At 42.3% G+C, this 15,085-nt stretch overlaps 1 protein-coding gene and 1 pseudogene across 5 annotated transcripts in view; one reads left to right on the top strand and one right to left on the bottom strand.

Annotated features, from left to right (window-relative positions):
• Window positions 1-15,085, bottom strand: part of TBCE (tubulin folding cofactor E) — a 105,425-nt gene that overhangs the window by 50,021 nt on the left and 40,319 nt on the right. For 2 of the 5 annotated variants that reach the window (XM_053604132.1, XM_053604131.1), the window contains exons 1-3: window positions 12,272-12,351; window positions 9,719-9,849; window positions 69-153 (exon numbers count right to left, since the gene is read on the bottom strand). Coding sequence is in view for 2 of the 5 variants with exons in the window: in XM_053604128.1 (XP_053460103.1) it covers window positions 69-153; window positions 9,719-9,849; window positions 10,507-10,598 (308 nt within the window). In the remaining 3 variants the exon portion in view is untranslated. Of the gene's footprint in view, window positions 1-68; window positions 154-9,718; window positions 9,850-10,506; window positions 10,667-12,271; window positions 12,352-15,085 lie in introns of those variants that run through there. The other 3 variants (XM_053604130.1, XM_053604129.1, XM_053604128.1) reach the window with 2 other exon arrangements.
• On the top strand, window positions 7,098-7,366 carry LOC128595484 (ribosomal biogenesis factor-like; annotated as a pseudogene).

The following is a 15,085-nucleotide window of genomic DNA, read 5'->3' as shown; positions in this document are numbered from 1 at the left end:
CCCTCTTTATTCGACTGTAAAATACTATCTTGACTAAATGACCGTGGCAATTCATAAAGAAAAGTTACCTGCATTTAAAATACGAAGTCCCTTGGTGGCTCCCATCATGCTTTCCTCTCTCAGGATTGTCCCACTCCACTCCTAACCAGCAGCCTAGCAGAACAAGGAAAACAGAATGAATAACAATGATGACAGAGGTAAGGGTCTGCTCTTCTCGCTGGAAGCAACTGAAGTGTGTAGTGAATACCACCTCACAGACACTTCTGGGGGAGGAGACACTGCTGTGAACAAAGGAGTTAACGCCTTACGCTTGGGATTTCAAACAGCAAACACCAAAGCACGTTTGGGTCAAAAAGTCAACTGCAAAAAATAAGAATGACTCAAATTCACGGAGCATGCTAAACTCAGGTGAGCCCTGAGGATATCATGCTCAGTAAAGTAAGCCACCACAAAAGGACAAAGACTGTATAATTCTACTTATATGAAGTTCCTAGAGTAGTCACTACTTAAAAATAAGGTGGTAATTTTTTACATTATGTATATTTTGTCACAATTAAAAAATTTAAAAGTGAAGCCAGGCTGGGTGGCTAAAGCCTGTAATCCTAGCAGGCTGGGAGGCTGAGGTACGTGGATTGCCTGAGCTCACAAGTTCAAGACCAGCCTGAGCTAGAACAAGACCCCATCTCTAAAAATAGCCAGGGGTTGTGGCAGGTGCCTGTAGTTCCAGCTACTGTGGAGGCTGAGGCAAGAGAATTGCTTGAGCCCAAGACTTTGAGATTGCTGTGAGCTATGACACCAGGACACTCTACTGAGGGCGACAAAGAGAGACTCTGTCTCAAACAAAAAAAAAGAATTGAAAGTGGTTAAAATTGCAAATTCTTATTATTATTACTTTTGAGAGAAGAGTCTCAAGCTATTGCCCTGGGTAGAGTGTGGTGGCGTCATAGCTCACAGGAACCTCTGACAATTGGGCTTAAGTGATTCTCTTGCCTTAGCCTCCCAAGTAGCTGGGACTACAGGTGCTCTCCACAACGCCCAGCTATTTTTTGTTGCAGTTGTCATTGTTGTTTAGCAGGTCTGGGCTGGATTCAAACCCACCAGCCCCAGTGCATGCGGTTGGCACCCTAAAGGCTAAGCTATGGGAGCCAAGCCAAAATTGCAAATTTTATATTATATATGTAACCACAAGACAAATTTTTTAAAAGGAAGGCAAAAATAAAGGCAAATTAAGCAAGAAAAACTGATAGGGAAACTGATAGGGATATCTTCAAAGAAAAAGAAAATATTCCAGAGAGAAGACTAATGGTACAGAGGGGTATGAAAGAAAAAAGTAAACATTTTGGCTCAGCACCCATAGCTCAGCGGTTAGGGAGCTGGCCATGTGCACCGGGGCTGATGGGTTCGAACCCGACCTAAGCCTGCTAAACAAACAAACAAAACAACAACAAAAATAGCCAGGTGTTGTGGTGGGTGCTTGTAATTCCAGCTACCAGGGAGGCTGAAGCAAGAGAATTACTGGAGCCCAAGAGTTTGAGGTTGCTGTGAGCTGTGATGCCACAGCAGTGTACTAAAAGTGACATAGTAAGACTCTGTCTCAATAGAACAAAAAATAAACATATGGATAAATAAAATTAAAATGGACAATATAAAGTGATAATAATACCAGTTCTTTGGGTTTAAAATATACATAGGCTGGGTGTGGTAGTGGATATCTATAATTCCAGCAATTTGGGAGGCTCATCTTGAGGATAGGAGTTCGAGACCAACCTGACAAAAAACATCAAGACCTCATCTCAAAAAAACAAACAAACGAACAAAAAAACTTTTTATTTTGACACAGTGTCTCACTTTATCGCCTCCGGTAGGGTACCCTGGTATCATAGCTCACAGCAACCTCTAACTCATGGGATCAAGCAATTCTCTTCCCGAGCCTTCCCCGAGCCTTCACTACAAGCACCCACCACAATGCCTGGCCATTTTTAGAGATAGGGTCTCACTCTAGCTTGGCTGGTCTCGAACTTGTGAGCTCAGGCAATCCACCCACCTTGGCATCCCAGAGTGCTGTGAGCCACCGCACCCAGCCTCTACAAAAAAAAATTTTATTTTTTTTGAGACAGAGTCTCACTATGTCGCCCTTGGTAGAGTGCGGTGGTGTCCAGCTCACAGCAACCTCCAACTCTTGGGCTCAAGTGATTCTCTTGCCTCAGCTTCCCAAGTAGCTGGGACTACAGGCGCCCCCTACAATGACCGGCTACTTTTTGGTTGCAGTTGTCATTGTTATTTAGCAGGCCCGAGCCAGGCTGGAACCACCAGACTCAGTGTATGTGGCCGGCACCCTACTCACTGAGCTATGGGCGCTGAGCCTACAAAATTTTTAAAAATTAACTGGGCTTGCTGGCTATGCCTGCTTCCATAGCCACTCAAGAGGTTGAGGCAGGAGAATCACTTGAGCCTGTGAGTTCAAGGCTACAGTGAGCTAGGATGACACCACTGCACTCCAGCCTGGATAACAGAGCAAGACACTGCCTCCAAAAAACTAAACAAAATAAAACAAAATATGCATAGAGTAAAATAGCTAACATATGAGTTAGGAAGAAGACAAAATTAAAGTGTTCAAGTCTTCTAAGGTGCTTGCATGGGTCCAGAAAGAGGTATAATTACTAATTTTTATTAGTTTTTAAGCATATTTTCGCCTCTAGATTAACCACTAAAAAATAAAAAAGGGGTTGGGCACAGCGGCTCACATCTGTAATACTAGCACTGTGGGAGCCGAGACAGGAGGACCACTTCAGGACAGAAGCTGGCGATCAACCTGAGCAAGGGCAGAACCCTATCTCTGCAAAAAATAGGAAAATTAGCTAGGTGTGGTGGCAAACACCTGGAGTCCTGGCTCCTAGAGAGGCTGATGCAAGAGGATTCCTTGACCCCCAAGGGTTTTAGGCTGCAGTGAGCTGTGATGACACCTCTGCATTCCAGCCCAGGCAACAGAGCAGACCCCGTCTTTAAAAAAAAAAAAATTAATAATAAAGGAATAACTACCAAATTAATAGAGAGGAAAAAGAAAAGTAATCAGTGACACAAGAAAAAGAAAGCAAAAACAACAGAACATCATCAAGACAAACAGAAATCATGGTAGTGCCCATAGCTCAGTGGGTCAGGCATCAGCCACATACACCAGGGCTGGCGGGTCAAACCTAGCCAGGGCCTGCTAAACAACAATGACAACTGCAACCAAAAATAGCCGGGTGTTGTGGGGCGGGGTGGGGGGGCACCTGTAGTCCCAGCTACTTGGGAGGCTGAGACAAGATAATCACTTAAGCCCGAGAGTCTGAGGTTGCTGTAAGCTGTGATGCCACGGCACTCTACCCAGGGCGACAGCTTGAGACTCTGTCTCAAAAAAAAAAAAAAAAAAAAAAGGCTCAGTACCCATAGCACAATGGTTACAGCACCAGCCACATACAGTGAGGGTAGCAGGTTCAAACCCAGCCCGGGCCAGCTAAACAGCTGCAACAAAAAAATAGCTGGGCATTATGAAGGGTGCCTGTAGTCCCAGCTACTTGGGAGGCTGAGGCAAGAGAATTGCTTAAACCCAAGAGTTTGAGTTTGCTGTGAGCTGTAATGTCATGGCACTCTACCGTGGTGAGATAGTGAGACTCTGTCTCAAACAAACAAACAAACAAACAAAAAAAGACCAACAGAAATCAAACAGTAAGATGAAAGATGGCCAGGCATGGTGGCTCACACCTGCAATCCCAGCACTCTGGGAGGCCCAGGCACATACATTGTTTGAGCTAAGGAGTTCAAGACCAGCCTGAGCAAGAGCGAGACCCTGTCTCTAAAAAATAGCCAGGCGTTGTGGTGGGTGCCTGAAGTCCCAGCTACTTGGGAGGCTAAGGCAAGAGGATCTCTTGAGCCCAAGAAAGTGAGGTTGCTAGGCTGGAGGCAGTGGCTCACACCTGTAATCCTAGCATTCTGGGAGGCCTACAGGGGAGGATCGCTTGAGCTCAGGAGTTCAAGACCAGCCTAAGCAAGAGTGAGACCCCGTCTCTACTAAAAATAGAAAAACTGAGGCAAAAGGATCACTTGAGCCCGATAGTTTGAGGTTGCTATAAACTATGACACCACAGCACTCTACTAAGGGCAACAAAATGAGACTCTATCTCGAAAAAAAAAAAAAAAAAAGAAAGAAAGTTTGCCGTGAGCTGTGATGCCATAGCACTCTACCCAGGGCGACAGAGTGTGACAGATCTGAGGAACAAAGGGAAGATAACCAAGGTAAAGAAGAAAGCTGTTCCGTTCAAAAGTAAAGTCTGCTTTGGGAAAGAGGGCCTTTGGAAACTTCTTGGAGGTTTTCGGGAGACTCAGGGCAAAGCCATTCTGGTTGGAGTAATTGGCTTCCCAAATGTAAAGAAAAACAGCATCATCAGTAGCTTTAAACAATAGATAGGTAATGTCGGCATATCCACGGGACTTAGAAGGAGCGTGCAGGTTGTTTGTTCCCTTGGACAAGCATATCACAATCACAGACAGTCCATGCTTTCTGGTATCACCACTGAACTACTCCACTGCACTTGCTCTGCAAAGTCTACCAAGCATTGAGGTGATGAATGGATGCTGCCAGTGCCATCCAGTCCCAGGCTAACACTCAACAGATAGTACTGAAATATACTATCCCTGGAATTCTTTACTAAGAATTCTTTACTAAGGTTCTTCAGAAAAGAGGTCTGCACCAGAAATGTGGAAGCCCGAATATTGAAGGTCCGGCCAAACTGCTGTGGTCTGAGTGGACAGGTGCCTCATAGGTTACTACTGCCATCCCCGACATCCTGGACTCCTCCACGTTCTAATGAGAGTATTGTAGCAGACATGAAGTGTGGTCTTCATCTGGAAGAACGGGAAACAATGTACATACCATAAAAGCTACCAGGGCCCTCCTTTGGCCAATAGTATCCTTTTCCAGTCTTGGGGTATGACAAATGGAATAATAAAGAAAAAGGATTATGTGAAGAATTGCCAAAACAGAAAGAAACAGAAGAAATGACGAAGACATAGACAGTGACCGGGAAAGTGTTGAACAAGGGTGTTTAAGGCTCGGCGCCCATAGCTCAGTGGTTAGGGTGCCGGCCACATGCACTGGGGCTGCAGGTTCGTACCCGGCCAGGATCTGCTAAACAATGACAACTAGAGCAACAAAACAGCCGGGCATTGTGGCAGGTGCCTTAGTCCCAGCTACTTGGGAGGCTGAGGCAAGAGAATCGCTTGAGCCCAATAGTTTGAGGTTGCTGTGAGGTGTGATGCCACAGCACTCTACCGAGGGTGACATAATGAGATTCTGTCTCACAAAAAAAGAAAAGTGTTTAAAGCTGAAGAAAGACCTCAGACGTGTCTCAGCAGAAGAGACAAGAGAACTGCCTGAGGAGTCTACAGTACGTGAACAGTCTCCAACATCTTTTATTCTTGATAAAGTGATTCAAGAGGATGGTGCTTATGACTTCAGACTATGTGTAACAACAAGGTCCTTTTATGAGATGTTTCGACATTGTAAGTAGATCGCTAAACATGTGTATAATGTGCATTTGCTATGGTGTGACATAAGCTGTGTAAATTTTGTGAATGTTATATTCATTAAATTAGGAATATGTAAAAAAAAAAAGAAGAAGAAGAAGAAGCCAATCTAAAAAAGGGTACATACTATACTTTTCCAACTATAGAATGTTCTGGAAAAGGCAAAACTATGAAGAAACAAGGCACATTGGCATAAACATGTATTTCCAGCTACTTGGGAGGCTGAGGCAGGAGGATCACTTGAGCCTGCCTCAGTTCACCAGCCAGCCCGGAGAACATGGCAAGACCCTGTGTCAAAAAAAAAAAAAAAAATATATATATATATATACCTTGGAGACAGTAAAAAAGACCAGTGGGTGCTCTTCCTAAACTAGCACTGAGCAAGGAGAAGGCTGTGCTCAGATTCAGTGCTAAGGCTATGAAGCCCAAATGGTGAGAAGCAAGAGGCATTGAGTCAGGCATCTCCCAGCCTCCTCTGGAGCTGGAGATCCACATGGACCTCAAATCTCAGCTGTGACAGCTAAATACAACTGCAGTCAAGGAAAATGAAGTTTATGAATTTACTAAGTGTACAATATAAATGTCTTAACACAGTAACTAAGAAAATGCCGTGAAGGCTATGTTAAACAATTGGATGAAAATATTTCAAATTATATATAAAACCAGCACATTGTACATAGCTATAATTAAAAAAAAAAAAAAAAAGAAAAAGAATTCCATAAGTGGAATATTTAATGGAATTCAGCAAAGATGTTTACATCCATCTGTCTCACGAGGCCAATGCCTTAACAGTAGGATAGGAGTTACTGCAAGTCCACTGGTTGTAACTCCTGGATCCATCACCATCACACTAGGGCTGACCTGGCCTTTCAAACACCAGATATTCAAGTGCCAGAAATACGGCTTCTCTGCCTGTCCCTTGCAAAGTACAAGGACAGGCACTGCCAATATCTGCCTTGGTGATTCTTTTGTTCCTCGGCTTCGTGGACTGACCAGTTCCTAGGATAACCACCCTCTTTTTGTTTGGGTGGGGGACTGAGACAAGTTTTCCTGCTGTCACCCAGTCTAGAATGCAGTGCCATCATTGTACTCACTGGACTCAAGCAATCTTCCCCTCTCAGGCTCCCAGACGGGTGGGATTACAGGTGCACGCCACCTCGCTCAGATCATTTTTCTATTTTTGGCGGAGAAGGGGTCTCACAACACTGGCTCAGGCTGGTCTAACAAGTAACTAGATGATGTGTCAAGGCCCACACTTAGAACCTCTAATCTACACTTATCACTGAGTCCCTCTGTACCTCTTCAGACCAGTTCCTATAATAAAGAAGATATTGAAATGTTTGGTGTTTGACTAAAATATATGAATAAGTCTACTACACTGTTATTTACAAAAGTAAAAAACCATACGGCTTGGCACCCATAGCTAAGTGGTTAGGGTGCCAGCCATATACACCAGGGCTGGTGGGTTCAAAACTGGCTGGGGCCTGCAAAATAACAAAGACAACAGGCACACGGAGATCAAACATCTGACAATGGCCAAGAACAAATTACGAGGGCAGAAGTCCAGGAATGTATTTCACATAGCCACCCAAAGATACTTTAAGGCTAAAAACAAAGCAAAACCAGTTACCACTAATCTTAAGAAGATAAATAGCTTTTGTAAATATACAAAAGGAACTTGCACACTCCTCAAAAGGCCTTTCTTTTGAACCTGTGCAGAAGAGAACTGATTCCTCAGCGGTGTCATTAAAGTGAACCAGTTAATGTTGATGAAGCTACAAGATTAATGGCTCTGTTGTAATACAGTGGTGATGCATCTAATTCCTCCAAAGACCAATAAATTAAACATTTTATACAACTTTGTTTAAAATAATAATAAAAACAATGACAACAACAACAACAACAAAAAAAATAGCTGGGCGTTATGGTGAACACCTGTAATCCCAGCTACTTGGGAGGCTGAGGCAAGAGAATCGCTTGAGCCCAAGAGTTTGAGGATGCTGTAAGCTGTGACACCATGGTACTCTACCAAGGGCAACACAGTGAGACTGTCTCAAAAAAAAAAAAAAAAAGAAAGAAACAAAAAAATAGGGCAGCGCCTGTGGCTTAGTGGGTAGGGCGATGGCCCCATATACCAAGGGTGGCAGGTTCAAACCCCGCCCCTGCTGAACTGCAACAACAACAACAAAAAAATAGCCGGGTGTTCTGGCAGGCACCTATAGTCCCAGCTACTCGGGAGGCTGAGGGAAGAGAATTGCCTAAGCCTGGGAATTGGAAGTTGCTGTGAGTTGTGACACCATAGCACTCTACCAAGGGCGATAAAATGAGACTGTCTCTAAAATTTAAATAAATAAAATAAAATAAACATAAATGAATGCCCCAAAATGGGGAATGATTAAGCAAACAAGGAAAAAGAAAGAGACTTCCTTATCAGGGAAAGATGACAACTAAAGATTAATAAAAATGCAAAAGCGGGGTGGCGCCTGTGGCTCAGTGACTAGGGAGCCGGCTCCATATACCGAGGGTGGCGGGTTCAAACCTGGCCCTGGCCAAACTGCAACAAAAAAATAGCCATGCGTTGTGGCGGGCACCTGTATTCCCAGCTACTCGGGAGGCTGAGGCAAGAGAATCGCCTAAGCCCAGGAGTTGGAGGTTGCTGTGAGCTATGATGTCACAGCACTCTACCATGGGTGATAAAGTGAGACTCTGTCTCTAAAAAAAAAAAAAAGCAAAAGCAAAGGCTTAATATAAACACAGAAAATACCAAAACTAAACCAAACAAAAAAATCCACAAGCAGCTAAGGGTACCTGTAAGCAAGTCCTTGTACCGGCTGAGACTGCCTGTAAACGCTGCTGTCCTATAGTACACTTTAAGCTTGTTTTACTGCTAAAATCCCCACCTATGGGAAAACTACAATATCATCAACATAACGTGGGTCACAGGAAGATACCTGGTAGATATACTGCTCGTGTTTAAGATGCTTAACCTGGCTCGGTACCCGTAGCACAGTGCTTATGGCGCCAGCCACACACACCGAGGCTGGCGGGTTAGAGCCTAGCCTGGGCCAGCTAAACAGTGATGACAACTATAACAAAAAATAGCCGGGTGCCTGTTATCCCAGCTACTCTGGAAGCTGAGACAAGAGAATCGCTAAGCCCAAGAGTTTGAGATTGCTGTGTGCTGTAATGTCACAACACCACAACACTCTACTGAGAGCAACATAGTGAGACTCTGTCTCCAAAAAAAAAAAAAAAAAAGATGTAAAGATGTTTAACCTGTGCACATACAATGATGCTGCAGAAGATGCCACATCATGTGCTAAAAGGAAAGTTTTAAGGCACCACAACAGGCAGGCAGCACAGCTTTTACTCCCCAAAGAATTCCTGTGCCACCAAGGGCGAACACCCTGTGTAAGTAACCTCTAATAAACTCATTTAATTTACCAAACTAGACTTGTCCAAATCATTCGTTGGTCTCTAGACACTATCACAGTGTAGGTGGTTCTATACCATCTCAGGATTTTCCCAAAGCAACTATATACTATACTAAATGCAACCACGAAGAAGTAAGTACAAGTTCAATAATGCTGCGGAAACATAGATGAATATATACCAGATAACAGGAAAAAAGTAACAAAAAAGTGGACATGTATCAATTTACACTATATTAAATATATACACACATGGAATAATGAAAAAAGAAATTTTGAAAAATTATTTGGTTTTTGAGTTGAAGGTTTATAAGAACTCAAGATTTTTGGTTGTTTGACGTTTTATCACAAAATATCTTAAGGAAAAAAAAACAAAATATCTTAAGGACTATTTTATATATGAGAGAAACACTAAATAATTAGATAGCACTTATTTATTATTAAATTATTAATATTTATTAAAATCAATTATTTTCAAAATAATTATTGATTTAATTAAAAATTATTTTAATGTTAAAATATTTTAATATTTAATAATTCTATTGTCATGATATAATAATATGACAACAAAATACTACTGTCACTCAAATAAAACAATAGCATACAGGACATATCTATAAATTAGCTGTTAATTTCCACAAAATTGGTGTTACAAAGCAGTATTAAGAAGCCCTCACAGAAACAGCTGCAAATACACAAACACATGCAGAATCGTAGCGTACCTTCCACAGGAGGAACAAGGCCGAGAAAACGCACTGTTGCATATTCTCCATTAACTTCAACTCTTTGACCAATGACATCCGATGTCAAAGTGTCATTAGTTGTAACATAGCCAGAATCCAAAGTGTGAGACCTAGGAAGAAAAATATAACATTGACAAGAACTGAATAGTAACTCCTTTGAAGGATTCTTTTTTAAACCTCACATAGACAGTCACTGGAACAATGCTTCTGACCAATTCAGCCTCCATACTTCACATTTTGGTGAAGAACTTGATATGTTTAGATGCCATATTTTTATAATTTAATTTCATACTGTTTATATTTTGATAATCTAACCTATTTTAAAAACCTATTTGGTTCCGATTAGTTATTGTGTGACTTATCAATTCTGTCATTTGTTGAAAGGAACCTATTAGTTTGCAGTCCCACCAGCAGTGCAGAAGAAGGGTTCCCTTTTCTCCACATCCACGACAATATCCATAGTTTTGGGATTTTGTGATGTGGGCTAATCTTACTGGAGTTAGATGGTATCTCAAAGTGGTTTTGATTTGCATTTCTCTGATGATTAAACATGATGAGCACTTTTTCATGTGTTTGTAGGCCATGTGCCTGTCTTCATCAGAGAAGTTTGTGTTCAAGTCTCTTTCCCACATAGAAATGGGGTTATTTGTTCTTTTCTTATTGATTAGTCTGAGTTCTATGTAGATTCTAGTTATCAGACCTTTGTCAGAAGCATAACCTGCAAAAATCTTCTCCCATTCTGAAGGTTATCTTTTTGCTTTACTTACTGTGCTCTTGGCTGTGCAAAGCTTTTTAGTTTGATCAGATCCCAGTGATGTATTTTTGGTGTTGCTTCAATTGCCCGGGGGGTCCTCCTCATAAAATATCCTCCCAGGCCAATTTCTTCAAGTGTTTTCCCTGCACTCTCTTCTTTTATCTTCTTAAATCCTTTATCCAGGGAAAATCAATTTTTGTTAATGGTGAAAGGTGGGGGTCCAGTTTCAGTCTTCTACAGGTCACCAGCCGGTTCACCCAGCACCACTTGTTAAATAGGGAGTCTTTCCCCCACGGAATATTTTTGATAGGCTTATCGAAGATCAAATGATAATAAGTAGCTGGGTTCATAAATCTATGTCTCTGTTTTTGTGCCAGTACCATGCTATTTTGATCACTATAGATTTATAGTATAGCCTGAAGTCTGGTAATGTGATACCTCCTGATTTATTCTTATTTCTGAATAATGTATTTGCTATTCAAGGTTTTTCCTGATGGCATGTAAAACAAAGCACTATTTTTTAAATACTCTTTTTTTTTTTTGGTTTTTGGCCAGGGCTGGGTTTGAACCCGCCACCTCCGGCATATGGGACCGGCGCCCTACTCCTTGAGCCACAGGCGCCGCCCCAACAAAGCACTATTTTTTAAAGTTCTTTAAAGTATGACAGTGGTGCTTTAACAGGGATTGCATTAAATCTATAGATTGCTTTGGGTATGGACATTTTAACAATGTTGATTCTTCCCAGCCATGAGCATGGTATGTTTTTCTATTTGTTAACATCTTCAGCTATTTCTTTTCTCAGCGTTTCATAGTTCACTTTATAGAGATCTTTCACGTCCTTTGTTAGGTAAATTCCCAGATATTTCATCTTCTTCGGCACTACTATAAAAGGAACAGAGTCCTTGACTATATTTTCAGCTTGACTATTGTTGGCATATAAAAGCTACTGATTTGGAGGTATTAATTTTTTTTATTTTTAACCTTAATTTTTTTTTTGAGACAGAGTCTCATTTTGTCGCCCTTGGTAGAGTGCTGTGCACTCACAACTCACAACAACCTCCAACTCTTGGGCTTAAGTGATTCTCTTGTCTCAGCCTCTCAAGTAGCTGGGACTTTAGGCACACACAACGCCTGGCTATTTTTTAGAGATAAGGTCTTACTCTGGCTCAGGCTGGTCTCGAATCTGTGAGCTCAGGCAATCCACCTGCCTTGGCCTCCCAGAGTGTTAGGATTATAGGCATGAACCACTGCAACTGGCCTAAATATCTTTTTTTTTTTTTTTTTGCAGTTTTTGGCCAAGGCCAGGTTTGAACCCACCACCTCCAGTATATGGGGCCGGCACCCTACTCCTTGAGCCACAGGTGTCACCCTGGCCTAAATATCTTTTAAGGTTCTAGAAACCTGTGGGCAAATTGTCCACTACTAAAAGGTTTATTGTTGACACTACTACCAGAAGAAAGTCCACTTATTTCTGCCAAGTTTTACGAATTCCCCTCAAGAATTCAAGAGCTTTCAAATCAGGTCTTTCAAATCAGCTTTCAAATCAGGTCTCTATCCTATAGTTGTACAAGTACTTTTGGAGGGAGGACTTAATTCATTACAATATTATGCATAAGAGTCGGACTTTACATATGTATACATTACACATCTAATAATCCATATATTTACTATGTCTCCCAGCTTTATTCTGACAAATTTTTTAAGAACAGAAACGAGAATGTAAAACATAGACCAAAGACAGAAATCCATAAACGCTATGGGTAAAACTTTTTAGTTACCTGCCCACCTATTATCCAGCTCACATTCAAGAGTATTATGAACTTTGTGAAATGCTTCATTGAAGTCACAAAATACAGAGTCTGGAAATACATTCTGTCAATCAGAGAGAGGAGGAATGAGCTTAGGAAAGAGGGTACTTCTACTTTCTTTCTGATACACCTCTGAGTTGTAAGAATATTTTTGGAACAAGTACTGTTATTTTCTTTCTTCTATTAATAATAATGAGGGCATGGATAATGTCTGTAATCCTAGGATTTTGGGTGGGCAAGGCAAGAGGATCATTGACACCAAGAGTTTAGGACCAGCCTGGGTAACATAGTGAGACCCCCACCCACACACCTAAATAAAAAAATTTATTTTTTGAGACAAAGCCTCAAGCTGTCGCCCTGGGTAGAGTGCCATGGCTTCACAGCTCACAGCAACCTCCAACTCTTGGGCTCAAGCGATTCTCCTGCCTCCGCCTCCCAGGTAGCTGGGACTACAGGCGCCCACTACAACGCCCGGCTATTTTTCGGTTGCAGCCGTCATCGTTGTTTGGTGGGCCCGGGCTGGATTCGAACCCGCCAGCTCAGGTGTATGTGGCTGGCACCTTAGCCACTTGAGCCACAGGCGCCAAAAAATTTTTTTTAATTAGTGGTGTGTGGTGTTTTATGCCTGTAGTCCCAGCTCCGTGGGAGGAGAAAGAAGGGGTTGTGAGCTATATAATAATGCTCTCCAGCTGAGTCACAGAGCAAGAATCTGTCTCTAATTTTTTAATGCTGTTATATATTTTACTACAGTTTAAAAAATAGTTTGAGGCAGGGCCCAGTGGCTCAGGCCTGTAATCCTAGCACTCTGGGAGGCCAAGGTGGGAGGATCACTTGAGCTTACAAATTCAAGACCAACCTGAGCAAGAGCGAGACCCCATCTCTACTAAAAAATGAAAAAACTGAGGCAAGAGGATCACTCGAGCCCAAGAGTTTAAGGTTGCTGTGAGCTGTGACACTATAGCACTCTACCAAGGGTGACAAAGTGAGACTGTTTCAAAATAAAAAAATAAATAAATAAGTTTTAAATCTTATTCCAAATATTTTAGGTTTTACAGAGTTTATTTGCTTAGCTTTAATTGGGACATTGAGTCTTTACAATATGGTACTACTCCATTTTTCAAAATATACTTTCCTAATGCCCAAGGCAGTGATTTGATTATATTCAACATTTTATTGTTTTGGGAGGAATCTCAAAAATACCAGTTTCTTTTCAGTATTTTAGGCCCTTCTAATTTGCCTATTGCTTCCTCTTTGTTGATAAGAATTCAAACCAAAGGAATGTTTCCTCTCATTTCATTTCTTTCAAAGAAAATTCAGACAGAATCTTACTTTGTCAACCTCGGTAGAGTGCCATAGCATCACAGCTCACAGCAACCTCAAACTCTTGGGCTCAAGAGATTCTCTCGTCTCTGCCTCCCAAGTAGCTGGGATTACAGGTGCCTGCCACAATGCCCAGGTGTTTTTAGAGACAAGGTCTTGCTCTGGCTGAGGTTGGTCTTGAACTCTTGAGCTCAGCCAATCCACCTGCCTCAGCCTCCAGACTGCTTGGATTACAGGCATAAGCCACTGTGCCCAGCCCCCTCTTCTAAAGAATTTATACGAAAGAAAATAAAACAAAAACCCAATCTTCTTCCTAAAAAAGAATGAGCCTTCTAACAGAATTTAAGATAGCTGAAGTCTCCAGCATAATTCTTTTTTTTTTTTTAAGACATAGTCTCTCTTTGTTGACCTCAGTAGAGTGCCCTAGCACCATAGCTCACAACAACCTCAAACTCTTGGGCTCAAGTGATCTTGTCTCAGCCGCCAGAGCAGCTGGGACTACAGGTGCCCGCCACAAAGCCTGGCTAGTTTTAGAGGCGGCGTCTCACTCTTGCTCAGGCTGGTCTAGAATCCATGAGCTCAGGCACTCTACCCACCTCAGCCTCCCAGAGTGCTGGGATTACAGGCGTGCACCACCATGCCCAGCCACAACTGTTTTTTAAGAGTGGAAGACTCTACCCAGCTACTGGGGAGGCTGAGGCAAGAGAATAGCCTAAGCCCAGGAGTTGGAGGTTGCTGTGAGCTGTGTGACTCCACAGCACTCTACCGAGGGTGATAAACTGAGACTCTGTCTCTACAAAAAAAAAGAAAAGACGACTCTTTTGAATCTTTTGAAGGCAGTGTCTTACTGTTGCCCAGGCTAGAGTACAATGGTGTTATCATAGTCCACTGCAACCTTAAACCCTAGGCTCAAGCAACCCTCCTGCCTCAACTTCTCAAGTAGCTGGAGACCACAGGTTCATGCCACCACATCTGGATAATTTTTTTTTTTTTTTAAATAGTGATAGGGTCTCACTATGTTGCTCAGGCTGGTCTTGAACTCTTGGCTTCAAGAGATCCTCCTACCTCAGCCTCCCAAAGTGCTGGGATTACTGTCATGAGCCACTATGCCTGGCCAAGAGTGAAGGAATCTCAACCTGGGAAAGTCTCCCTGAAAAAAAAGAGCAAAGAGTTCTGTTTAAACTACAAACATGGGGCGGTGCCTGTGGCTCAAAGGAGTAGGGCGCTGGCCCCATATGCTGGAGGTGGTGGGTTCAAACCCAGCCCGGGCAAAAACCTCAAAAAAATAAATAAACTACTAACATGGTTCTTAACTATTTTCTCGTTTTATAGCTCAGGATCTTCTCCTTTTCCAAAGAGTACTGTGTTTTCCTAGAGGGCCCATCACTCCTCCAGAGGAGTATGGGTGAGGATGGCTCAGGATGAGACATATGGTGACTCTTCACCTCCATTTCCTTATCCATA

The sequence above is a fragment of the Nycticebus coucang genome, chromosome 10 (assembly GCF_027406575.1).
Source record: "Nycticebus coucang isolate mNycCou1 chromosome 10, mNycCou1.pri, whole genome shotgun sequence".
Classification (NCBI taxonomy): Eukaryota; Metazoa; Chordata; class Mammalia; order Primates; family Lorisidae; genus Nycticebus; species Nycticebus coucang.
Note: the sequence above shows the minus strand (reverse complement) of the source record. Positions and strands in the feature narration are given on the sequence as shown.